The sequence below is a fragment of the Tursiops truncatus genome, chromosome 2 (assembly GCF_011762595.2).
Source record: "Tursiops truncatus isolate mTurTru1 chromosome 2, mTurTru1.mat.Y, whole genome shotgun sequence".
NCBI lineage: Eukaryota > Metazoa > Chordata > Mammalia > Artiodactyla > Delphinidae > Tursiops > Tursiops truncatus.
The window spans coordinates 94,826,054-94,853,380 of NC_047035.1; the positions used below are offsets into that span (position 1 = coordinate 94,826,054).

Below are 27,327 nucleotides of genomic sequence, written 5' to 3' on the forward strand. Positions count from 1 at the left end.
AACATTTCACTTTACAGTAAAACTGCTCATTACATCTCTTCACTAGATTTCCTTACTCAACTGGTTGTTTTAGCACCATGTGAAAACACAACATAAATGCAGGGATATCATCTCACCATAGGGTGGGAACCCTACCTGCAGGCAGTTTCTGGCCCTCAGTTTATTTCATGTAATCCAGAGAAGGATTACCAAAAGGAGGTAATTCATGCTTGCAATTGCAAATTGCAATTGTATTTCATGCTTGCAATTGCAAAAGAGCATTATGGTGTTAAACCCCTTAACAGTAATATGGCAAAAGGCCACAAGGTGGTGATGGTATACTCTGAAGAGACCTCCTTCTGCAAAATGAGACACACACACCCACATATACCCTCACCAATTTTTCCTTAACAAAAAATTGACTTGGGGTGTGAAGGAGAGATTTGAAAAACACTAACTTTAGATAGTAATCAAAACACTTCTTATAAAAATATTTAGAAATATCCATTTGTTTTCTCTTTTTTCCCAATTAAAAAAAAAGCAGTACTTTTAAGACTGGCAAACATTAAGGAAATATTTTTCAGCTATAAGCACTCTGATTTTTATGTATCTACTGATAAAATGATACATTTAAATAAAGTAACTGTTACCTTCTGGGGAAATTTAGATTTTTTTCTTGGGTTTCATAATATGAAATTTCCCTAAAGAGTCCAGTGAAGATTTCATTTCTTTGACTGCAATTTATTTCGTTACTCATTAAGGAAATGACAGGTAGGGTTAACCCCATACCTTAAATGGGTGCGACTATGTAAGGTTAATAATGATTCATATAGGCACTTCCTGGTGGTGCAGTGGTTGGGAATCTGCCTGCCAGTGCAGGGGACACGGGTTTGAGCCCTGGTCTGGGAAGATCCCACATGCCGCAGAGCAGCTAAGCCCATGCGCCACAACTACTGAGCCTGCACTCTAGAGATCCCGAGCCACAACTACTGAGCCCACGTGCCACAACTACTGAAGCCCGCGTGCCTAGAGCCTGTGCTCCACAACAAGAGAAGCCACCATGATGAGAAGCCCGCGCACCGCAACAAAGAGTAGCGCCTGCCGCAGCTAGAGAAAGCCCACACACAGCAACGGAGACCCAAAGCAGCCAAAAACAAATTAATTAATTAATTTTAAAAAATGATTCATATATATGTATGGATACATTTAACTTTCCAACGTGCAAACACACATGTATATGTTATACTTTTTATCTGCTACTTAACACAGAAACAAAATTTGGATGGGGGAATAGGGTAGAATCCTGGGCCTAAAATCCCAAAGAAGTAATTAAATGGAAAATAGCCTAAAGGTTATTTAAGAGCCATAAGATTTTATTTCCAAAAACAATATTAGTCATTAGAAAAAAATTTTTTTTCTATTTAGCATCAAGTAAATTCTTAAAAAAAAAAAAAACTTAAGTACTAAATACTGACCTGAAGCTAATAATATGTACAAAAATGTCATAAAAATATTCTTACCTTTGACTCTGTAGTTCTTCCATATCAAAGAATTTATCTTAGGAAAATAAGAGATTCACCTGAAGATTTTCAAGGGTGTTTGTTATAACATTGTTTATAGAAATGAGAAATACTGTAAACACCATAGTAAGAAATCGATCAAATAAATTATCAGACATTTATAAACTAAAATACTATGCAATCATTTAAATTATGTTTTTCAGGGCATTGTCATACACCAGTGAAGGGAGTATAAAAATAAGAAACCGTTTAAAGGGACTTTGGTATCATCTATCTAAATTGTGGAATACTCTTTGATTCAACATCTCCTGACTAGAAATTTATCCCAAGAAAATAATTTGACAAATATGCAGATATATATGGACAAAATATTCACTGAAACTTTGTTTATAATAGCCAGAAATTGGAACCAATCAAAACACCCATCAATGGAGAATTGTTCAAATAAATTATAATGCAGTCACAGAGTGAAGTGCTAAGTAGCAAGGATTAGGTAGATGAATGTGTTTTGAAGTAGAGGGGCATAATATATTGTTGGATTGCCAAAGCCAATGGGAAAATTGGATGTTTTCTACAGTATGGAGGTGCCTCAAAAAAATTAAAATAAAACTACCATATGATCCAGCAATTCCACTTCTGGGTGTGTATCTGAAGGAAGTGAAATCACTATCTCAAAGAGATATCTGTACCCCCATATTCATTGCATTGTATTTATAATAGCCAAGACATGGAAACAACCTAAGTGTTCATCAATGGATGAATGGATAAAGAAAACGTGGAAAAATGCACAATGGAATATTATTTAGCTACAAAAAATAAGCAAATCCTGCTATAGACAACATGGATGAAACTTGAGGGCATTATGCAAGTGAGATAAGACAGACAGAGAAAGATAAATACTGTGTGATCTTCCTTATATATGGAATCTAAAAAAAACCTGAACTCATAGAGAGTAGATTGATGGTTGCCAGGGTTGGGGATGAGGGGACACAGCAAGGAGAGAGTGGGTGAGAATGGTCAAAAGTACAAAATTCCACTTGTTAAGTCCTGAGTATGTAATGTACCCCCCATGGTGACCACAGTTAACAATACCATATTGTGGGCTTCCCTGGTGGCACAGTGGTTGAGATGCAGGGACACGGGTTCGTGCCCTGGTCTGGGAAGATCCCACATGCCGCATAGCGGCTGGGCCCGTGCGCCATGGCCGCTGAGCCTGTGCATCCGGAGCCTGTGCTCTGAAACAGGAGAGGCCACAACAGGGAGAGGTCTGCGTACCGCTAAAAACAAAAAACAACCAATACCATATTGTATATTTCAAAACTGCAAAGATTGCAAATCTTAAGTGTGCTTACCATACACATACACACACACACACACACACACACACACACACACAAATTGTAACTATTTGAGGTGATGGATGTGTTAACTAATATTATTGTGGTAGTCATTTTGCAATATACACATGTACCAAATTACTGCTTTATACAGTTTAAACTTACACATTATATATTAATTATATATGAATAAAGCTGGGGGGGAAAAGAAAATTGGATGTTTTCTATGTTTATGTAAATATATATTTAAATATACAGAAAATGTCTAGGAGGATATAGCATAGTGATGTTCTGGTAAAAGTTTAACAACCAGTTTTCCAGGGGGGAAAAATAATCGTTGATAGGTGGTGTTTGCCGATCTCCACAGCGTAAGTACTCCTGCCATGGCTGATTTCAAGCTCTTGATGTATGCACACAATTAGCTTAATGAGCCAGTGTGAGCAGACTCCAGCACATCTCTATACCCCTCGGAGGTGAGATTATGAGAAGACTTCCATGTTCTACCTTACTTACTTCTGTGTTTGTTTGCATTTTTTACAACAAAATTGCACCACTGTTGTAATCCACACAAAAATGAATAAAAATGCCAATTTGACAAAACAAAGATTTTTAAAAGAATATTTAAAGACATGGGAGGATGTTTATGACACTGCCAAGTAAAAATTGTATGTTTCAGAGAAGTATCCTGTATTATCTCAATTTCATTTATGTGCATTCCTTTGCACAGGAAAACGTCTGAAAGAAAATACGCCAAAATGTACATGGTGGTTATGGCTGAGTGATGGGGTTCTGGGTGATTTTATTCTTTGTTTTACTTCTCAATATTTTCCATGTTTTCTACAAATGCTTTTATAATTATATAATGCTTTCATAATCACAAAAGACATCATTATATATAAAATACATAGCCCTGCTGTCACTGCTTAGAAAGCAATTTCTTCCCTTTGGGATTGCTATTACTACAATCAGAGCATGTGACTAACTTAAAGTGTGGATAAATGGAATCTCTCATCTTTTTCCCTCTCTCAAAGCTAAAAGGAGTAGTTAGTTTTTATTTATGTGGCCCAAGATCTGGAAATATATATATATATCCTAACTCTTAATAGAAAAATTTCCCAATCTCTTACTTTGTCAGTTACTGCCATAGCCATTACCCTAATTTTTTTTGCCCACATTATTGTAACAGCCATTAGCTTCTCTCTCTCTCTCTCTCTCTCTCTCTCTCTCTCTCTCTGTTTCCATTTCTCCCCTAAGTCCAGTCCATACTGTAATTAGAACAGAGTAGGGAGATCTACATACATGTTGCCATAAGATTAATCATCTTACAATATGATTTTCCTTTTCATTTTGCTCAAAAGTCTTTAATGGCAGGTGGCAAAAGAATATTTACAGCATATTCCATTTCTGTAATAATTATATAAGCACGATTACCATATGTACAGAAAAAAATCTGGAAGAATATATGTCAAGTTGATAGCAAAGCTTTTCTCTAGGAGTAGTGGAATTATAGGGATATATTTACATTCTAATTTTTATATCACTGAAATGTTTTAAGAAAAGCCTAGATTACTTTCATACTGCAAAAAGAAATACCAGTGGGGATGCAATTCTTGATGAATTATCACTGCCCAGAGGATGAAATCTAAACTCCTCTCCTTTTGTCCAAATGCCGGCCTTCAAAATCCACCTATTCAATAAAACCCACCCAATTTACTCCATACCCCTCACAGGTTACTCACTTTTCTGAATTTCTACAGCACTTCCTGTCTTTGGTATTTATCTTTGTACTTTAGCGCACATTGGGTCATAACATTATGTAAACTGTTTCTTAATTAATTTACAGATACTTGAGGGTGGAGTTTATGTTTATTCTTTATGTCCCCCCAAAGTCTCTAAACAATGTTAGAGGCACAGTGGATGGTCCCTAAAAGTTTATTAAATTGTTTTGAAACCCAACATCTAAGTAATTGAAAAGGGTATGAAAAGTTGTTTTCTTAGGGACACCCACAGGAAAAGATCTGTCAGGAAGAAAAGAAAGAACAAAATGGGATATATACATACATATAGGCTAAATAAGGGGAGCAGTAAAAAGAAAATATAGAAACATTTGAGATATAGGATACTGTATTAGTTTCCTGTAACTGCTGTAACAAATTACCACACAGCCTGATGGCTTAAAACAACAGAAATTTATCCTTTCACATTCCTGGAGGCCAGAAGTTCATCAGTTTCACTGGGTTGAATAAAGATGCCAGCAGGGCTGTGCTCCCTCCAGAGACAGTAGGACAACATGTTTCTTGCCTCTTACAGCTTCTAGTGGCTGCTGGCACCTCTTGGCTTGTGGCCACATCACTCCAGTCTCTGCCTCCATAGTCATATTGCCTTCTCTCCTATGTGTCACATCTCCTGTTATCCTATTCTAAGGATGCATGGAATTGCATTTAGGTCCCGCTCAGATAATCCAGAATAATCTCCCCATTTTAAAATCCTCAGTCATACCTGCAAAGTCTTGGAATTTTTTGGTTGTTTGTTTGTTTGCCATACAAGGTAATATCCACAGAGTCCGGGGATTAGGACATGGACATTTTGGGGGAGCCATAACTCAGCCTACCACAGACACCTGTCAGAAGGAGTTCTCTTTCTAAGCAGGAAAGCTCTTCATGGTCCCCAACCCTTCTTTCTCTACTCAGTTCTTCCAATTTCAAGGCATGACATAGAGAGAGAGTCTTAAAATTCATTAAACTTCCAACTCTAAAAACTTGGTGCAATAGCTATCAGGCCACTAGGGATAAACAGAGGTCTAAAAGCAGTAAGAACTTGCAGGAGAAGAACACTAAAAGTCCGTATTTTTGGCTTCTGAACACAACAAGCTTAGAAGTGACGGCCCAGTGAAGTCAAGCACTCTAAGACTAATTTGGTGAAATCATTCATTGCACATCTACAGTATGCTATCATCTCCTACAAAAGAAGGATACAAAAGACTTGGAAGACAACTCCAAGTCAAAGAGTTTACAATCTAATGATTGGCCTTGCAATAAACAGTTAAATGGAGAAAAAAATATGACAAAGCAGCCTAGATTTTTGATACTGCCCTACTTCGGAACAGATTATGAGAATCCAGGCTAAGACCAACACAAAAGAAGCAGGTCGGTCTCCTACTGTAGTTACATAATTCCTGTGGGGAGTGAGGAATTGGGGCCATCTCTCTGCAGGTGAAAATATGATTTTATTCACTATGCAAAGTAATGCATATGTTCTAGGACAATGTCAATATTTAATAATTTCAAAAGTCAAAATGGTGTACCATTTGGGCAGGACAAAAATATAGGCTTGCATAGGCAAATATGAATTTGCTTTGAGATTAGATTGTACCTCTTGGTATACTAATACAACCTATTGCATCATATTGGAAAAAGATAAACACATTAACTTTCTTGTCCTTTGGATGGTAAAACTAAATATCATTCTCTTCTATGAGGGAAAAAATTTAGGTCTCATGCCAGAAAAAACTACTAGGGAGTTTAATTGTTTTGAAGAGTATACTATGTAAAAAGAAAAATTAATATAAAGTATAGAAACCTTGATTATGTTTCAATCCAACAAACATGTGTAGTCTCTACTATGTGCAAGGCCTCCAGGGAGAAAATAAATGAAAAAGAATGGTACCTGTACCTAAGGAACAAGTTTCCTGTCTCCCAGCAATGATAATATGTCAGAACAGGATCTATGTCATAAATACATACAAAGTTCTATTGGGGTCCAGAGGTGGGGATATTTACAAAGACTTTGGTAGGAGGTAGCACATGAAGTGTACTTTGCAGGATGTAGGGCTTTGACCTTTGGAGAAGCAATGAGATGACAGACCAGGCAGAAGCACCAGCATGAATAAAGGCTCACACGTAGAACAGCCGAGGGCATATTTGAAGAATAGCAAATAATCCATTCTTATTGGGATCTGGAGATACCTTTGAAGTATCTTCCTATGGGAAAAAGTCTAGGAAATTTAGAGGCAACTGAGGTTCTATTTAAACTGACCTAGCAAGATTAACAGTTTTGATAGGAAGAGAAAAAAAGGAAACAGGGAAAAGAAATTGGAAGTATTAAAGCAAGATACCCTTTTTCTAAATATGCACAACCATATCTATATTATCCCAAAAACCCCACTGAAAAGAATGGTGAGCAACCTGTTGTGTATTGACCTGTGTGAGCCATCTTGTTCTGGTAGAGGAGATGGTGGCCATCACAGATAAGGAATGGGCTGAGCAGGCAGCTTTGGCTCTTTTGGCAAACATGAATTTAACAGACATGACGTCAGAAATAAATCTAGTCAGAAAAAAGAAAAAGAAATAAATCGAGCCCCAAACCAAACTGGAAGTGAATATCAGAAAAATGATTCTATTAAAAATGAACTTTAGGGAATTCCCTGGTGGCCCAGTGGTTAGGACTCCATGCATTCACTGCTGAGGGTGCAGTTCAACCTCCGGTCGGGGAACTAAGATCCCACAAGCCACGCGGCATGGCCAAAAAATAAATAAATAGAATAAAACTTTAAAAAAATGAACTTCAAAGAATGAATTAATGGTCTGCCACTTCTTCCTCTACCTTCCCATCCTCTTCCCTCTCCTTTCTGTACAAATCAGGCCAAAAGTCAATTCATGGAGCCAAGCAAGGTTGGTGTCCTTGGTGGGGGTGTGGAACTGTGGTGGCTGAAAGGTGTGAGGAGGGCATCTGGGTAAAAGGTCAGCCAGGTGCAGGTGTCAAAGCCCAAGACAGGTGAGAAGGGCGTCTGTGTGGAGGGTGGCCTGACTGGGATGAGGAGCGTGTCCCCACCACGGAGAGGGAGACCGGTGTGGTATCCTGAGCATAGTGAGAATGGAGTCCCTGCAGAGGGTTAGCCTGTGGTTGCCAGGCGTTGGAACCCAATGAGGGTAAGATAGCTATCCACATGGGGAAGGGGGAAGGGAGAGGAAGAAAGGAGGCCTAGTGTGGGTGCAGAGATCAAGCTGGGTAAGGAGGCCATCCATTGAAGGAAGGCCATCTGGCACAGGGTGTCAGAGTCAGACCAGGGTGAGGAAGGTGACTGTGCAGGGGATGGTCCAGCTTGGGGCATTGGAGCCCAAGCAAGCCCAAGCATTGGAGCCCAAGGCAGAGCAGCAGCCCAGTGCAAGGTGAGGAGGTGTCCACACAGGGGGAAGGGGTAATCACAGGAGATTATTTATGCACAGAAGGATTGATGAAATATAATAGTCATACTAAGGATAATGGGAGTTACATTTGTTACTGGTAGAGATGGTAGTTACATATATGAATAATGAAAAAACTAGAATGAACTAGTTGGTATTGGATTGAAATTGGAGGTATCAGCGTGAACTCATGATTTTGAATATATATAGATATGGAAATATAGATGTAAAATGTGTTTGTGTAAACATAAATGTAAATTTATATACATAAATACATATATACATATACATACATATATTTCATATATTCCCTAGATCTGTCTGCTGAAAGGGCCTAAGAACAGTTGATACCTCAATAGCAATGAGCACATCTAACGCCAAGATCTTAGTTTCTGAATGCCATTCTCTGCCAGAAGGAACCAGAGCTCCTTGGAGAAATGGCTGATTCCAGGGCTGGAGCAGGAAAAGTACAAAATAAGCTTGGACTATCTCATGCAGCAAGCAAGGAAGTGCAAAAGAATGATGGAGTTATGTTAAGAGAATAAAGAAGCCAACTTGAAGAGGCTCCCAGTGACCAAATGTGGAACAGTCTAAGTGTCAAAATAACGACAGTAATGGGTTACTGTCCACTGAATAAAATAGGAATTCCTTGGCTAATAAATTTTAAAAAGAATAACTAGGAAGTATTATGAAGAATGGGATATTTACATAGCCTCAAAGTACTTCCCCACAAAATACTTAATTACAAGGCAGATGCCACCTTAATCAAGTTAGCATCACCAGTGACACGACAAACTGAAGTCACGTGCCACCTAATAGGATACAGTGAGAACATGGCATCACTTCTCTAATCGTTCCACCAAAGATAACCTATATTTAGTCATCACAAAACCTCAGACAAACCCAGACTGAGGGACATTCTACAAAAATAAGTGGCCGTAATCTTAAAGAGTATCAAGGTCATGAAAGTAAAGCAAAGACTAGGGAACCGTTCAAGATTGAAGACTGAAGAGACAGCTAAATACAACGCACAATTTCTGGGCAGAGGACATTATTGTGACCATTGACAAAATTTGAATGGGGTATGAGGATCATACAGTAACATATCAATGTTAAATTCCTGATTTCGATATTGTACTGGGGTTATCTAGATGAATATTCACTAGTAAAATATACATACTAAAAGTATTTGTGATAACAGGGCATTTTCACAGTTCAGGCTCTGCAGGAAGAAGACTCTGAGTCAGAGTTTAGTGTCCAGGATGTTTATCAGGGAGTGCCTTTGGGATCGACACCTGTGGAATAGAAGAGAAGGAAGCAGGCTTAGACGGAAGGAAAAGCAGGCTGCATATAAGGAAAGCCCAGTAGCCTGAACTGACCCCATGAGGAGCTTTGGGGCTGAAACGGTCCTTCAGCATTGTGCCAAACCAGGCTGAAATGGCTGGGCTTTAAAACCACGCCTTGATCAGTTAATGGATGTAAGCTGTCTCCAAAGGGGTGTGAGCTCTGATAAGGCAGCTCTCTGCTGCCAAAAGCCTAAAGGCTGTCTGCTGACAGTGCCCCAAGTAGCTGGGACAAGAAGTCCCTCTGCAAAGGGAAATCTCAGTGGGTCATCTCCACGTTCGTTCCCTGTGCGGCTCCCGGATCTAATTGTTCATACGCATTGAGGAGTAGCTTCTTCAGGTTTCTGATGAGCCTCTCCTCCTGGGGAAACTTAGAAGAGGAAGGCTTGTAGGACAAACAAACGATAGCCCTCTCTGCTGCAGCTGGTCTTGGGGCTGCAATTGAAACTTACAGCCTCCTTTCTCAATCATCCTTTCTAAATTCCTCTCATTCTCAGCTACCACTCCTCTTGGCCTCAGTGACTTATGGCGTCATGATCTAGATTCACATCCCAGAGAGGTCTGGGTTCCTGGTCGCCAGGTCCTTGCTGCATTATCCATTTACTATTGCAACTAGGCAAGAGAATAACAAGAGGCACACAAGTAGATCATCCGAGTGCTAAAACAGTCTTCCCTACCCTTATCGTATAACAACAGACCTAAGTCCTTCTGATGATCAGGGTTAATACCCCTGCTAAGATGATTCCTCTACTTCCAGCCCACTCATCCCTGGATACTAGGAGCCCAAAGTACCCAGCAGAAGTTTAAGCTAGTAGTTCAAAGGGACTTTTGCTGTATCCTTGGGTGGAAATATTCCCCTTTTAGAAGCAAGGTCCTCTGACCCTGCAGGGTTCTGAATCGCAGGAACAGGAAGCATAAATTTCCCATTGGGTCATTAGGAATAATGATAAGCAGGTTTATTCGTACTTCCATAGTTTGCTTCTCAGACCCATGTATTCTTCCTGTTGGGGACACAGCACCAAATAAAGATCTTTGATTCAATGTGTTTAATGTATCCAGGGGGATGGCACTCACAGAGCATTGCATCTCAGCTAACACGTCAGCCATACCTTCAGCATGGCACCCCAATACTCTGTCAGGCCAGAAGCTTCAGGGTGTTGCAGTAAGTGATACAATCAGCAGATACCATTGTCATGGGTCCACACTCACATCTTTTTACTGTAAATTGGGTCCCCTGGTCTGATGCAATGTTATGTGAAGTCCTCTGCTGGTGGATCAAATATTGTTTAAGCCCAGAGTGAGGCCTGAAGATAAGACTTTTAAATCCTTACCCAGGGCTTCCCTGGTGGCGCAGTGGTTGAGAGTCCGCCTGCCGACGCAGGGGACACGGGTTCGTGCCCCGGTCCGGGAAGATCCCACATGCCGCGGAGCGGCTGGGCCCGTGAGCCATGGACGCTGAGCCTGCGCGTCCAAAGCCTGTGCTCCACAACGGGAGAGGCCGCAACAGTGAGAGGCCCGCGTACCGCTAAAAAAAAAAAAAAAAATCCTTACCCAGAATATTTGTCCATTCCTGTCAGAACGAAACATTCTACCTTTCAGTCAACTTGCCACCAACTTGTTGGTTGGGCTCCTTGAGGAATGGTGCCATATCAGGAGCTCAGCATTGATCTCTTTTGCTGTCAAGGTAGACATTTGGCAGAGGCAATAACTGATAAGTGGGAACCCATGCTAATGGGCCCAGGATAGCCTCAATATCTGCCACATGGCCACTTCCTTCAAGTATCCATTGTGCCAGAAATGGTGTGGTCATTGACCAAGGGGGAATCAACTGGCTGAGTCATTTTATATTGAAGGATTTACAACTGCCATTTTGCCTTCTTTTCCATATGCCATAGCTTTTTTGCTCCTCTATTCCTATATTTTGCCATCTTTTGTGTTAAAAAGATATTTTCCAATGTAACATTTTAATTTCCCTGTCATATATATATTTGAGTTATTAGTGGTTGCTGGGATTATGATTAACATCTTAATTTATAACAATGTTGTTCAGATTAATACCAACTTAATTTCAATACTATTCAAAAACTTTGCTCCCAAATAGTTCCATTCCCTACACCCTCTTTGTTTTCTTTTGCTTGTACAAACCGATTAGTACCCTTATTGGCTGCCCATCTACTTTTCAGCAAGTGACACCATGTTTTATTAATTATCTCCATAACTCTGCAGGTCAGGGGCCCCTGGTTGCCACTTTGATCTTGCTGCTTATTATCATAATTGCATCCACATGGTTTCTGACACGTGTGTGACGCCACCTGGTTCAATTATTTCTGGGTTGTATTAACTCCATTGCTAATAAGGAAGTCAGTTTTATAACAGCATCGCCTACCATCATCAGTCCAGCCTGCAAAAGAGAGCCGCTACTGAACTTCATAGTGATTCTGGTGCCCTTTCACCAGCACATTCTTTATTGTTTTGGTAGATGGTGTATCCTCCAGGTCCTCCTATGGAAGAGTCATCTGGTGGGTTTTCTGGCCTGACATAGTATAGCTATACCAACATGCCCACTTCCCTGTGTCCTTTTTCAAAAATTGCGATAGTATTACATACATAAAATTCACCATTTTGAAGTGCACAACTTATAGGTTTTTAGTATGTTCACAAGGTTGGGCAACCATCACCACAAACAATTTTAGAGTAGTTTCATCACCCCAAAATGAAACCCTGTGTCAGTTAGCAGTCATTCCTTATTCTCCCTACTGACAGCCCCTGGAAACCACTAATTTACTTTATGTCTCTATGAATTTGCCTACTCTGGACATATCATTAAATGGAAACACACAATATGTGTGGCATTTTGTCTGCCTTCTCTCACTTAGCATAATGTTTTCAAGGTTCACCCATGTTGTAGCATATATCAGTCTCATTCCTTTTTTTTTTTTTGCGGCACGTGGGCCCCTCACCATTGCAGCCTCTCCCGTGGCGGGACGCGCAGGCTCAGCGGCCATGGCCCACGGGCCCAGTCGCTCCATGGCATGCGGGATCCTCCCGGACCGGGGCACGAACCTGTGCCCCCTGCATCGACAGGCAGACTCCCAACCACTGCGCCACCAGGGAAGCCCCCTCATTCCTTTTTGTAACTGAACAGTATTCCATTGTACAGGTATAGCAAATTTCATTTACCCATTCATCAGTTGATGAACATTTGGGTTGTTTCCCCCTTTTGGTTATTATGAATAATGCTCCCTTAAACATTTGTGTACAAATTTTTGTGTGGCCGTTATGTTTTCATTTCTTTGGGGAATATACATAGGAGTGGAATTGCTGGGTCAAATGGTAACTTTATGCTTAACTTTTTCAGCAGTTGTCACACCGTTTTCCAAATTGGCTGCACCATTTTACCTTCCCAGCAGCAATGTATGAGGGTTCCAATTTCCCCACAACCTCACCAACACTTCTTTTTCTTTCTTTTCAAAAATTTTTTATTATAGTCATTCTATTGGTGTGAAGTGGTATCTTATTGTGGTTTTGATTTACATTTCTGTAATGACTACTGATATTGAACATATTTTCATATGCTTGTTATCCATCTGTATATCTTTTTTAAAGAAATGACTATTCAAAAAAAAAAGAAATGACTATTCAAATCTTTTGTCTATTTTAAAATTGGGTTATTTGTCATTACTGTTGAGTAAAGTTTACATATATATATATAAATTCTGGATACTAGACTGTTATCAGAATATGATTTGCAAATATTTTCTCCAATTCTGTAGGTTGTCTTTGACTTTCTTGGTGGTGTCCTTTGAAGCACAAAAGCTTTTAATTTTGATGAAGTGCAACTTTGGTTGACTGTGTTTTGTGTCATGTCTAAGAAACCATTGCCTGATACAAGGTCACAAAAATTCACACTTACTTTTTTCTAAGAGTTTTACAGTGTTAGCTCTTACATTTAAGACTATGATTCATTTTAAGTTAATTTTTGTGTATTTTGGGAGATAAGTGTCCAAACTCTTTCTTTTGCATGTGGATAGCACCATTTGCTGGAAAAAACGATTCTTTCTTCATAGTATTTTTTTGGCATTCTTGTTGAAAATCCACTGCCCATAAATGTGTAGGTTTATTTCTGGACCCTCAATTCTATTCCCTTGATCTACATGTCTATCCTTATACCAGTACCCCACTGTTTTTATAGCTTTGTAGTCAGTTTTGAAACTGGGAATTGAACCCTCCACCTTTGTTCTTTTTCAAAATTGTTTTGGTTTTCGAGGTCCCTGACATTTCCATATGAATTTTTGGATCCGTTTGTTAATTTCTGCAAAACAGCCACCTGGGATTTTGATAGGGATTACCTTGAATCTACAGATCAATTTGGAGATTAATCTTCCAATAAATGAACATGGAATATCTTTCCATTAATTTAGGTCTTCTTCCATTTCCTTCAACAAAGTTTTGTAGTCTTCAGTGTATATGTCTTATTAAATTTACTCCTAGGTATTTTATTATTTTTGATTTCCCTTAGTGTTTTAATCCTTTCCTCTACCATCTGCCAAGACATTTATGGCATTTTGATATCTCTTAGCATGGGTCATCACTTTTTCCATGCTTCATAGGAGCCATCTTACTAGTAAGTTTGCACCAATTCCTGGGGTCTTTTGACAGAGTATAAATCTTATATTTTGGGAGAATGTACCCAAATTGTTTTTGAATCTTATGTTCTATCCCCCTTGATCAAGTACCCTCAGAATCTAGTCCCATGTGTATTCCCCCACCTCCTGCAATCCATGCTGGTTAAATCTTTTCACTCCTTTGGGATGTGGTTTCTTTCCTCCCTTCTCAGGCCTAGCATGCCCCCAGCTGGATTATGCTGCCACTTAACCCTAGTTATAGATTTAGTGGACAGGAGGGTTGGTGGGGGACGATCCTGAGGAGACACATGTTGTATTGCAGGAAGAGGCCCTGGCATTGTCTCAAGTTAGGGGCGTGTATGGCTCTTAGTAGAAAAGGGTGGCTCACTTCTGCAGGCTCAGAGGATCAAAAGGAACCTGGGAATATAAGATATTGGGGGGCATCAATTCAAATGTCTCCATCCCATGTGTCAGGGTCTCATTCTTTCCCAACAACAGCCCTGTCCTTGGATTAGGAGACCTAGTTTATTAGTAGTTTAACCTTCTTTGGAGCTTGGCCACACTGATGATTTAGTGTGGTCTGGTCCTCAGCCTTCTCTGCACTCCCTCTGCAGGTTATGAAAGCCTCTTTACCAAAGAGACCCTCTGGCTTTCATACTTGGCTTTCAGTTGCCTGCTAGCCACTCTCTTAGCTTTTTGTTTTCTTCTCCTAGAGCTTTAATAGAGCTAAGCAATAACCATCCAATCCCACTGTCCTTATAGTTACTATTTTCTCCACATATGGTATCAACTAATACATTCTCTTTCACTAGTATACTATCCCAATTCACCACTGGTGAAAGTGTTAGTAACTGTACTGTTACCTTATGCCAAGGACTATCTGTGCTCCATCCATCACCAGTGATGAGGTCCTCATACCAGCCGGGTAGTGATCCAGCTTCAAAACCCCATCTTATCATCTGCTTTCTTGATCTCTCCTGGCTCCAACTGTGGCAGTTTGGGTTTTCCAGGAAGCAGACTCTGAGACAGACTTTAGTGTTCAGGATAATTATGAAGGCGAGCTCTTGAGATCCATGTCTATGGGTTGGAGGAAAGAAAACAGAATTGGGCAGAGGAAGATGTTGATCTGAGATACAGGCTGATAAACTCAACTAACCCCATTGGGAGCTCTTGAGCAGAAATGGCCCATTGAAGTTGCCCTGCACAGGGCCAAAATAGCCAGGCCGCTCTATCCTTCCCTTGATCAGTCCTTGGATTTGGGCCACCTGGGAAAGGGGCATCTCCTTGGGCAAGGTAGCTCTCTGCAGATGAGGCCAACCCTGAAGGGAATGACAGTGGACAGATGCTTGTTGACCCCACAGTTGAGCAACAAGTCCTTCCTTGAAGGGTATCTGGTCAATGCATCTCAATTTCCACCACAGGTGTCATGCCAGCAACTTACTCTCAAATTAGTCAGTTAAAAAAAAGTTCATTATGCTATGTGTACAACTTTTCTGTAAGTTTTAATACTTTCAAAATTTAAAAAAACTTTAAAAAAATGAACATGCTTACATAAATTAAATGTGACTTAGGAAACACCTAGAAAAAAGCCTTCTGTTGCTGCTACAAAGAAAGAGGAATGGTGTTGAAAGATGAAAATTCATTTGAATGAGTAAAATATGGATCACCAGAAGAGTTAGTGGGAGGTAAGAATGAAAAGACAAGTTGAGGCTTCATCCTTGCTGATACAACATACTTCAGAATAGGGCGATAACAGAAAATGCCTATTTCATCACAGCTAGACCTGCCTTTAATTTCATCTCACCTTTTCTGAGTAGGTAAAGCCTCTTCCAGATTATCTTTAATAGTTACTGTTTCCTATCTCCCTCTTCCTTTTGCTCCTTTCCTCTCCAAGGCCATCATGGAACTTGGAATGTGAAGATGTGAGTCTTTGCTCAGCTTCCCATACTGGGATGAAGATTATTTTTAAAATTAATCTCTGAGTCACAGAGGGAGGAGGGAAAGAATCATTTTAATCTCTTCCTTTTCCCTCCTTCATAACGTGCTGTACAGCTAAATCATTTTTTAAAATCTGTCTTTTTTCCTCTTCTCCAAGAATCACTTGCCTTTTATATTTCCTTTGGAAACAGTATTTATAAACCTTCAGAAGCTTCTAAAACTGGAAGAAATTTTTCTTTGCTGAATGGGCCACCAGCTAAAGGAGATTTCCGTAAGCTGCTTTCATGTAAGTAAATCTATTTCTTATAATACTGATTGTTGGGATCTGAGAAGTTATATACAGTTCCTCCTCCTCCCCTTCTCACTATGCCATCAGCTATACCCTGTCTGAACTTTCCCTTCGTCTCTCCTGGGCTGCATAGAAGACACTCCTGTTTTCTGTGGGAGATGCAGGCAGAGACTCTTCTGGCCTTCTACCTTTGCAGCATGCTACGGCATGTCTCATGTTTCACTATTTGACCACAATTCTTTGAGGGATAAATAAGCATAGAAACAGTGAAAGCTACATTTAAAAAAAAAAAAAGTGTTTACAAATTTACATACTAAACGTTGAAGAAAAGCCCTACTTAACTGAGTTACTCAGAAAATGGGGACAAAGTTCTATGTTGGGTAAAGTAGGCACTTAAAGAATATCTGTGGAATGAATTGAATGAAAGAGAGAGCTGCCTTAACTTTAGGAAACCGTGGTTTAAACAGGCAAGCTTCTGGGTGGAGATATTAATAGCACCACTTATTTATACAGTCGTTTAGCATTTTCAGAGTGCTTTCACACACATTATCTCATGAAATCCTTGGAACAAACCTGCAAGGGAGGAGAGGCATTTTTATGATAAGATTAAATGACTTGCCTGTACCCTAACAAGTGGCAGAACTGGTGCCAGTATGCAGGTCTGCTGACTACTGTTGGTTCCCCAATACCAGATGGATTTTTCTGATTTCAGAGTAGAGTCCTCAAGGATTACTGCTAGGGGACTTACTTAAAACTTTTCATAGACTGTTTGAAAGTGGGCTCATATAAGAAAAGTCACAGGGGCTTCCCTGGTGGCGCAGTGGTTGAGAGTCCGCCTGCCGATGCAGGGGACACGGGTTCATGCCCCGGTCCGGGAGGATCCCACATGCCGTGGAGCGGCTGGGCCCATGGGCCATGGCTGCTGAGCCTGCGTGTCCAGAGTCTGTGCTCCGCAATGGGAGAGGCCACAACAGTGAGAGGCCCGCATAACGCAAAAAAAAAAGAAAAGTCACTAGGCTGAGGTGTCCTTAAGCTTTCCAGAGTAGTAAACACCAAGCAGATCAATCTAAATTGAAGATAAATAAACAAGGCTATGTGAGTGGACAGAAGTATGGCAAATTAGTTTCATTCTGTACTGATTTTGGATAATGCATTTAGGTTGTTAGTCTGAAGGACACTTGAAAGATGAGCTTGGAGCTATGTTTTATTTCAAGAAAAAGAACCATGAGTTATTGTTGACTGTTTCTTAAAGTCATATAGCAATAATTTCCAAGTTCTTAGCCTCCTTGCTAAAAACATGGAAAACAAAACTGAAAGCACTGTTTTGTCCTATATTCAACAAAATGATAATGAAGCTATACCTGGGGTCAAGCATCTAATTCTGCCCCAAAACCTTAAAAAAGAGCCTAGTCAGTAAACCAGGTGAGAGAAAAGAGCAACTAAAATAATCAAACAGATTCCCTAAGAAGAAAGTTGCTTTAAAAATAGGAGTAAAGGGCTTCCCTGGTGGCGCAGTTGTTGAGAGTCCGCCTGCCGATGCAGGGAACATGGGTTCGTGCCCCGGTCCGGGAAGATCCCACATGCCGCGGAGTGGCTAGGCCCGTGAGCCATGGCCGCTGAGCCTGCACGTCCGGAGCCTGTGCTCCGCAAGGGGAGAGGCCACAACAGTGAGAGGCCCGCGTACTGCAAAAAAAAAAAAAAAAAAGGAGTAAATAAGTGGATATTTGGAGGAAATTCTTATTTACCTTTCTGAAGTTTATGTCATAGAGGTCAATTATAATATTCAAAAACACTTCGTTTTCAACAAACATTTTATTGGGAGGACACTATATTCAGATACTATGCCCCACACTAGAGTTTACAGTAACACATAGAATTCACAGCCATTGTCAGAGAATACCAGACCAGACGAATCTTTTGTCCAACTCAGCACAGCTTTTCTTGTGTTCTTTATGAATTGGCATCTGGTTTATAGTGCAGTCTCTTGGGTTTGGTTGGTATGTGTTGGTTGCTAGAGACCAATCAACCATGGTGAACCTGCAATCAAGTTCTTCAAGCTGCAAATCTTTAGGACTGGACTCTTCATACCACCCAGAGAATAAAGTGAAGTTATTACTATTAATAACCTTCTCGTTAATGTTGAGTTGTTTATCTGGGTCTTACAGACACCATCCTTCTCTGTGTTCTCAGCATTTCTTCTGAGCTAAGAAAATAAAGATAGTTCCTGTATGACTGAGTTATGTTCCCAAAAGTTGACTTCTTAGTTGTTTGAAACTGAAAATGCATTTTCCCCAGAGAAACAATGTGACAAATACTGGTAGGTCCTCAGGCTGACTGTTAGAAGCCCATTTAGGCCACAAGCAGCTTGATTATGAGAGGATGAGAACTGTGACCTACAGCATTGTTTCCATGGGAAAATGTGCCCCAGCAGCAGAATAAAGACTTCCTTCCTCCCCCACTTCCTACCTCCATGAGCAGAAGCCAGTGTGTTTACTACAGGAAATGCAGCTCCTGCCTGAGGGCAGCTGGGCACTGCAGCAGCCTTGGATGCCTGGTCCATGGGGCAGAGATACTCTCTCACCTCTCCTGACCTAACTCTGTCAGTGAAGACAGTGGGGTCAGGTGTGGAGTCTTTCCCTGATCCACCATCTCCGGAGCAGGGCTGTTGGGATTCTTTGGGGGGGGGGGGGTGGGGGGTTCAAAGCTGGCTACATAATTTCTGGGGCCTCTTATTCAAAAAGTAGAAAAAAAATGGATGGAGCTAAAGGTACCAAAATATAAAGCCTTTTCCCTTTCTTCTGGTCTCTCTCTCTTGACTTATGGTGTTTAATTTAGATAGTCAATAATCATAACTAATATTTTAAGTAAGGAAAAATTAAAAATTTAAGTTGTCAGCATGACTTTTATAATTAATTTTTATATTGTAAGATGCAAATAGAGTTTGAAATACAAATATGAGTATTTAACTCCTATGTGAAATCACCAAAATGACACAATTTCTATGTTGCAGCTCCTACATGCATATATATTTTGTTCTCACCAGAGCAGTGGAAAACACTGCAGAAAACTAACTTAACGATTATTATTTCATTTCTTGATACACACATTCAACCAACACTCTCTACCTTTGACTTACTGAGGAGTAAATAAGGGCTGAAAGGACAAAAGAAATGTTTTGGCCTAGGCTGTTGGCTAATATGGGGAAGTAACGCAAGAAAGGATGCAATAGGGTTCCTTGATCATTTGTGCTTCCTAGAACGCCACTGCCTTCTCTCTGCGTTTGAAGCAAGTTCTGGTTCCAGTGGAAAGCATGGCCTCTCAGAGCTATCAGCACCCCCAGTTACTCAGTTGTGGATGTAACAAACCTTATACTCACTTGCTTTGTTTCACTGAACTCCAATGCCTTTTGGGTCCACCAGAATTCTGTGCTTATGGGGCCCTAAGAAAGCTATATGTGAATGGGGTGGCAAGGAACAGTGGACACCCATTGCGCCTCTCTTCTGCTCACATGCATACTCTATTGTCCCATCCAAATGCACTACAAAACATGAGTTCAAAGATAAACTTATTAGGAATTTCAAGATGGCAATAGGAGAGTATTAAACCAAGCATGGGGTGTTTCTGAGCGTGTGGTCCTGCATAATGCCCTGGATATGGGGTGGGGTGGAGGCCAAAGGTGGGGGAGGTCTGTGGTAGCCTAGGGTAGGAATTCACAGGGATAGAGCTACACAGGATGGGCAGATGGATCTTAAGCCTCCTGAGGGTCTGGCCATTTCCCTTTCAGAATACCACTCCTAGGGTATTGCTAGAAACAGTGAAGGCTTCAGTCAAGACTCCAGAGGTGGGACTTCCCTGGTGGCGCAGTGGTTAAGAATCCACCTGCCAATGCAGGGGACACGGGTTTGATCCCTGGTCTGGGAAGATCCCATATGCTGTGGAGCAACTAAGCCCGTGCGCTACAACTACTGAGCCTGCTCTCTAGAGCCCACAAGCCACAACTACTGAGCCCATGTGCTGAAACTACTGAAGCCCGTGTGCCTAGAGCCTGTGTCCTGCAACAAGAGAAGCCACCACAATGAGAAGCCCGTGCACCACAATGAAGAATAGCCCCTGCTCGCCAAAACTAGAGGAAGCCCGAGCACAGCAACAAAGACCCAATGCAGCCATAAACAAACAAACAAACAAACAAAAGACTCAAGGTGGGTACTGGTCTCTGGGGATGACATCTTCAGGGAAGTTTCTTCCAGTGGTGGTAACTGTCAGCTGGCAAAATATGTCAAATAGAAGGAGATCACATTGTGGAAGGTAGACCTACTGCACCATATTATATACTGGTTGATAACTTGAGCACTCAGAATAACCAATGTAAACACACCTTCAGCATGTTTACTTAGAGTTAACAGATAGTGATTACCTTCTTCCCCAAATGACAGATAGCTTGACTATTTTGGAGTACAAAAAGGAGGGGAAATGACCTTGTGTACTGAAAGCTGCTTTGCCCCCACAACTCAAAATATTTATCACTCTGTGGATGGGCTATGGAACACCTTGTCTAATCTTTTATTTGCATTGGTCATGTGCTGGAGGCCCAGGTTGTTCTCAAAAACTGAGGATGTTTATAGAAGACTGTGGTCTCAAGCGTTCAAGTTTCAAAAATACGGACTATCTCCAGAACTCAGGAGCATCTGTTCTCCTTACGCTAATGGGGCTCTCAAGATAGGAGGAGGATGGACAGAGTGAAAATAAGAAAACCTTTGGACCATATTTCCCTAAAGCCAAGAGTGTCACCATCTCTCTGCTCCTCTTAAAAAGTATGCGTGTAGGTGTGTGTATGGCAGGCGGGAGCTACAACTATTGTATTAGTCGTTTAATTCTACCATTTCTACAAATTTATCCGACTTCCACAAAATACTGACTTTCAAGGCAGATAAATTACAGGGAGGATCCTTTGATTACTTGCTATTTTTGTAAAATTACCCCAATAGGTATTTCCCAGTATATTTACATATTTAGTTATATAACCATTGTTCAAAAAGAAAGTGAAGGGACTTCCCTGGTGGCGAGGTGGTTAAGAACCCGCCTGCCAGTGCAGGACACGGGAAGATCCTGTCCGGCAAGATCCCACGTGCCTCGGAGCCTGTGCGCCACAACTACTGAGCCTGCACTCTAGAGCTCGCGCGGAGAAGCATGTGCGCCGCAATGAACAGTTGCCCCTGCTCGCCGCAACTAGAGAAAGCTCGTGCACAGCAACGAAGACCCACGCAGCCAAAAATAAATAAATAAATAAATAAAAAGTACGTGTACAGATTGTTTCAGAGATTTTGTTACAAGGAAAGCCAGGTTTTGTCTAAAAAATTTAAGTAGTTTATTGCAGCTTTCCTACAAAATCCTATTTACCATAGCCTAAGAGAATGAAATAATGTTTACAAAGTGTTTACCTGAAACACGTTACTTGATAAATGCTATTACCATTCTCCCAAGGAGTAAGCTCTTTGCTGCCCCATCACGTTAAATGTAGGACCCTTCATCTTCCTTTACAGGTGTCTCTCGCTTCAAAAAACCTTCATGTGATCTGCCTCTCATTGAACTTTAGATACAGCTTCACTGGATCTTGACTGAAAACATTCTCTTCATAATCTTTAACTACAGTCAATCCTCATTATTCGCAGATTGCTTGCGAATTTGCCTACTTGCTAAAATTTATTTGGAACCCCTAAATCAATACTCACAGCATTTCTGACATGCAGAGTGGTGAAAAAATTGTTGCCCTCTGTGTATGTTCCCACTGAGGTTGAACGAGGCAACACTCTGCCTTCTTGTTTCAACTCTCACATTATAAACAAATGTCCTTTCTGTGGTCTAGTTAGCACCATGTTTTTTGCATTTTTTGCTTTTTTGTTGGTGATTTAGCTGTTTAAAATGGTCCCCAAGCATAGTTCTGATGTGCTGGCTATAAATGTAAGAAAGCTGTGATATGCCTTTCGGAGAAAGTATGTGTTAGATAAGCTTCATTCAGCATGAGTTACAGTGCTATTGGTCAGAGTTCAATGTTAATGAATCAACAACATATATTAAATAAGATGTCTTTAAAGAAGCACACATAAAACAAGGTTATGTATTGACCGGTTGGTGAAAACATGACCAGAGGTTTGCAGGAAAGTAATCCTGTATTTCCCTTAGAAGCAATGGTTCAGCAGTTACTAATTCAGTGCTCAAAGTGACTTTACAGAACATAACTACCACAAACAACAAGAATCAACTGTACTTGGCAACCAATTTCTTCAGTGGAAAGTTCTTTTGTTTACAAATCAAATTACAATGTGTTCTTTTAGAAACCATGTCTAGGAATGCAATCATTTTAAATTGAGAGTATAAACATCAACACATAGAAGCTTCTATCAATAGTTAGAGAAGACCTCGGATGTTATCACCTCTTTGCAGGTCCCTCCTCCCCCCAGCAATTTCTTTTATAGCATCCCTGACAGGTGGCCATTGTTTTCTGACTGAATGCTTCCAGTGATGTAGCGCTCTTCACCAGGAGGTCCTGTCCACTGTAGCTCAGTTCCAATATCCAAAACTGTCCTTTCTTACACTGATTCAAAATCTTTCTCTCTGTAATAGCCCTCCTGGTGGTCTTAGATTTGAACTCCAGTGCAACATGGAATAAATCTACTCTCTTCTCTGCATAACAACCCTTCAGCAAATTGCTTTTCTGCACGTTAAGCAGACCCAATTCCCTCATCTTTTCTTCAGAGAAAAAATGGTTTCCACACTCTTCCTAGATGTCTCTTCCTAATGAATTCTGATTTGTTATGCAAGGTAGCTCTTTTTATGTGGTATCTATATTTGAACACATGAGTTCAGAAATCCTGAGCTGAATAGCATAGGTCTGGTGCCCCCGTGAACTGAACACTGTTTTGCATTAACACAGTCTACATTTTGTTAGTTGTTTGGTGACAGCTCACACTGCATGAATATCTGTAACTTATAGTTACATTATCAGGTCAAGCTGTTCCCCAAATCCTGGCCCCTTTCAAATGATTTTTCTGAACAAAGATACTACACTTTGTATTTATTGCAGCCAAATGTCATCTTCTTTAAAAGAAAAATCATGATTTTGAATAACTATTCTGTCATCATATTCTGATCTGAGTTCTATATCTTCCTCAAATTTGATATCTTAACTCAAAACATTGATAAAAATATTGCTCAGGTCTGGACAAAGGAGGACAAATCTGCATTGCTCTTCTTGAGAATTTGAGGCCTCAAGATTAATGTCACTCCAGTAATTAGCACTCTTTGAATCAATTCTCTGCAATTATCTAAACCCATATTTCTCAATCTTATCCACAAAAGTGTCTTGACTTTTTGAAATGACCAACATCTTTGTTTAGTAATGTAATAATCCTATCAAGAAAGGAAGTGGTATTTCTTTGTCATGATTTACTTGACAAGAATCCATGATGACTCCTATTAACTGTTATATTTTCCCTAACATATCATGTTCAATGATTTACATTAGAAAATTTCCAGGAATTGGCATCAAGCTTAGTGGTTTTATTTCTAAAATCCGCTTTTCCCTTCATCTTGAAAATCAAGATATTGACAGTTTATTTTCATGGGAAGATGGTCATCAGAATGGAAAAAGATAAAATAAGTAGTCTAATGAGGGAATTTAAACTCAAATAGGCAAAATGGGAGCAACTGGGTAATTCAAGACTTTCCCCTCATGGAGTCCAGTTGATCTGGCTCCAAGAATATCACTTGTATTGTCATCCCCATTCTGTGCCCAATCGAGACACATTCTCTCACTTTCTCTCATGCTTAAACCAGAGTTTGGATTGGGTTTTCTGCCACTGTAACAAAAAGAATTCTGACTTATACAGGAAAGGGCTCCTTAAAGGACATTAGAGTATTGTTACCAGTGTAAAGCAGACTGGATACAGAGCAGAAAACAACAATGGATCCTCCTGCCCTCTTCCTGTTGCCAACCTCTTGCTCATCTAATCTACCCTTCCCATTCATAGCAGAATTATCACTCTAAAATACTAGGTGAATCATCTAAATTCCTCTCCTTCTGCCTTTAGCATAAATCCAAAAGTTCTGGCATCCAAATAAGGCTTTCTCAACTGGTGCTAACTTGCCTTCATTCCCCCAGGCCTGTAAGACTTTTTACCAAAGTGTGCCCAGCACATTCATGACTTTGTACACTCTGCCCTCTCATCCTGAAATTTCTTTTTTCCTCATACTTCCTGATGGAATCAAGCCCAGCTCAAATGCTCTGTCTTCTTGTTGGAACTTTCCTGATGTTCCCAGTCCTTTATGAATTGTTCCTTCCAACAAGAGCAGGTAATTTGCATCTCTGTTCGGGACGCACTAATCTCAAGCTGCCTTATGGTGTACTTTACCTGTTCCTTTCCTGCATTCTTCCACTACAACAGTGGCTTTCAAACTCTTTTTAACAATAACATAGCTCATAGCAATAATGAGCAATAAACAGTGCCACTGTAATCCAACTGGCACATTTATAGATACCTTATAGTTCAACAATTTTAAGAAGTACTTCCTCCATTTTAATATCTCTGAGATCAGGATGTAGCAATAGGGTATCATTATTTTGATAGTTTTCGCTTTCTTCATAGTACATAAAATAACGGTCTGTCATAATTGATGACATTTTAGATTTGTTGGAATATGATACATAACCAAAACAAAAGTTTCACAAAAGTGTTTACCCTTTGTTATAGACTATGGTCTCTAGTTTGGTTTTATTTTCTCTATTTCATTAAGAAAAAAATGCAGATCATAATCCACCAAAATGATTTCACTGTGTATGGCAGTTTGAAAAACTGAGAACTTAAGACTACTTACAGCCGCACAATAGGATTAAGAACTAAAACCGACTACCTCAACATGACTTTACAACCCTAACATCTGCATAAACATGACTTCAATCCCAAGAAATTCTTGTCTGAAAAAATGAAGTTGCAAGTAACTTTATTGCAGTTTCAAGAACTTCCTCAAAGTCCATTTGACTGAACAACAGACTACAACCGACCTAGCCTTCATCAGGGTAAACAGCCCCTTCTCAACAAAATTACTCTTGCGTTTATCAAACCATTGTTGACTTTTCTAGGTTTGCTTCAAAACTCTCTCCCTCCTTGTGTCTACTAATCCTAAAAGATTATATAACAAATTTAGTCCCATCTCAATCATGCTTTCATTGAAAGACCTGTCTTAAATTAATCCTGACCCTCTGAAACCATCCCACTCTTGACCTCCCTCTTTGAGATGCTACTAAGACTCTGTCAACACAGTGGTTTCTCTTACCTCCTGTAATACATTTGTCTTTGCTTGATCAACAGGTTATTTTGGTGGTCTTTGACGGAAGTTAAGAGCTGACACATTATAACCTCCTTGAGCGAAGGCACAGTACTTATCCTCTACCCCCTCCTCCTAGTGATCAAACATTGATGGATGGGGGAGGAAAAGATGTCTTAGGAATCTCAGGGGAGCCTAGAGCAGGGGCTGCAGGGATGTACAATGGTCACAGGGAAGGAGCTCTTGTTGCAGAAAGGCTGCATCCAGAAATAAGAAATCCTGTGGTTAGGACAACCTTCCCCTTTCTCTTGGTTTTGTCTACTCACTGTGCCCTCCACACCTGGTATTCAGATGGTATTGTTTTAAATATAAAAAATATAAAACATTCAAACTCCATCCCAACCACTTAATTTCAAGCCACTATGTTACCTTTGAAGTGGTCTTTGCCTCGTGCTTGAAGCTTCAGCATGTGCATAATAATGGATAAAGGGCTGCCAAACGTTTGGTTCTCATCAGGAATGGTGAATAAGTCATTGAAAAAATATGTTGACCTGCGTCTCTAATTTTATAAATACCTACATACAATTCACATAAACACTAGATGGCTTCTCGGATTCAGTAAGCCATGATGGATAAAATAAGCTTGCTTTTCGTCCAAGTGAGCCCAAGAAGGCACCAATCTACGTTTCCCACTTATCTCACAGTACATTCCTGCTCAAATTCTACACTTCCCTCAAACTGGCCTAGTCCCAGTTCCTGCAACAAGCCAGGTGCTCTCCTCTTCCCTGTCTTTGCTCATTCTGTTCCCTCCGAAGGAACAGCCATCCCCTCACCTCCTCTGGTTTCATGGGCTCCTCATTTAGCTGAAAGGTCACCAGTGGCAACCTCATTTAGAAGCCTTCCTTAGCACCTGACCTTTAACGGTTTGCCTTGTTCGATGGCTGCTGTTTTCTAGCCCATATATCTTCGGGTCCATCCTCCCAGTTCCCCGGAGACGGGGACAATGGCCTATTCCTCTAGGTTGTCCAGTACCTTGCACGTAGTAGGTACGCAGTAAACGCTCGCAAAGAGTTTGGTCACTTCGCCCTCTAATGCTGGGGCACGTAGAGCGAAGAGGGCCCGTCTGTTTACCTCCACGCCATCCCCCCGGCCTGGCCCAGTCCAGCCCACCCCACCCCACCCCACCCCACGCGAGACGCCTGACGAGCCCGCGTGCCTCTCCTGCAGCCCCTGCACCACGCGGAACCCAAACACCGACGTTGGAAATTCCGGCGCCGGCCGGCGCGCGGGGCTGGTCTGGGGCAGGGGCGGGGGCGGGGGCACCCGTGGAGTGAGCCTGTGACGTGAGAGGGCGTGGCTCCTGGAAACCCCGCCCCCTTCCTCGCCCTCTCTCGCGGGTCGGGGTTACATGGCGGCGACTGCGGCAAAGCGAGAGCCTCGGAGACGCCGCTGCCGCCAGCACAGCCGGAGACCTGAGCCGACACAGGGGGCTGTCCGTGGGCCTCGCACTCCCTCGATGAGTCGGAGAAGTCCCGTGAGTATGTGTGTGTACGTGTGCAGGGCGCGCCGGCGGGGCTGCTCGGGAGGGCGCCGCGGCGGGCCCGGCGGCGGCGGCGGAGCCGGCTCCCTCCATTGTGTGTGACCCTCCGGCTGCAGCCGCTCAACAAAGGCGCTTTTGTTCCGTCTCCCGCCCGCCCCCGGCCCGCCCGCCGGCTCGTTAACTCGGGCCTGGCCGGCGCGGGCCGGCGGGCGGCGGGCCGGGGTCCCCGCGTGGGGCCGGCAGTGCGACCGG

The 27,327-nt window shown here is 41.3% G+C and overlaps 2 protein-coding genes across 10 annotated transcripts in view; one reads left to right on the forward strand and one right to left on the reverse strand.

The window, feature by feature from the left end:
* Positions 1-1,573: 1,573 nt before the first annotated feature.
* On the reverse strand, positions 1,574-27,268 carry LOC141278018 (uncharacterized). Of its 9 annotated transcripts, none has more exons than XR_012330114.1 (5): positions 25,965-26,875; positions 14,851-17,897; positions 9,200-9,314; positions 7,021-7,159; positions 1,574-2,776 (listed from the first exon to the last, which is right to left on the reverse strand). XR_012330114.1 is itself a non-coding variant. In XM_073801015.1 (4 exons), exons 1-2 carry the CDS (start codon positions 27,166-27,168, stop codon positions 15,036-15,038), a joined length of 630 nt encoding a protein of 209 aa, XP_073657116.1. In that variant the 5' UTR covers positions 27,169-27,268; the 3' UTR covers positions 4,753-7,159; positions 9,200-9,314; positions 14,851-15,035. The 9 variants fall into 9 exon arrangements, 1 of the variants encoding a protein (XP_073657116.1); XR_012330112.1 differs by lacking the exon at positions 1,574-2,776 and having other exon boundaries at positions 4,753-7,159; positions 14,851-15,064; positions 16,834-17,897; XR_012330115.1 differs by lacking the exon at positions 1,574-2,776 and adding an exon at positions 4,753-5,255 and having other exon boundaries at positions 7,036-7,159.
* MAPK6 (mitogen-activated protein kinase 6) overlaps positions 26,932-27,327 on the forward strand; it is a 34,543-nt gene continuing 34,147 nt past the window's right edge. The window contains exon 1 of the mRNA XM_019932896.3: positions 26,932-27,069. The gene's annotated coding sequence lies outside the window, so the exon portion shown is untranslated. The remainder of the gene's footprint in view (positions 27,070-27,327) is intronic.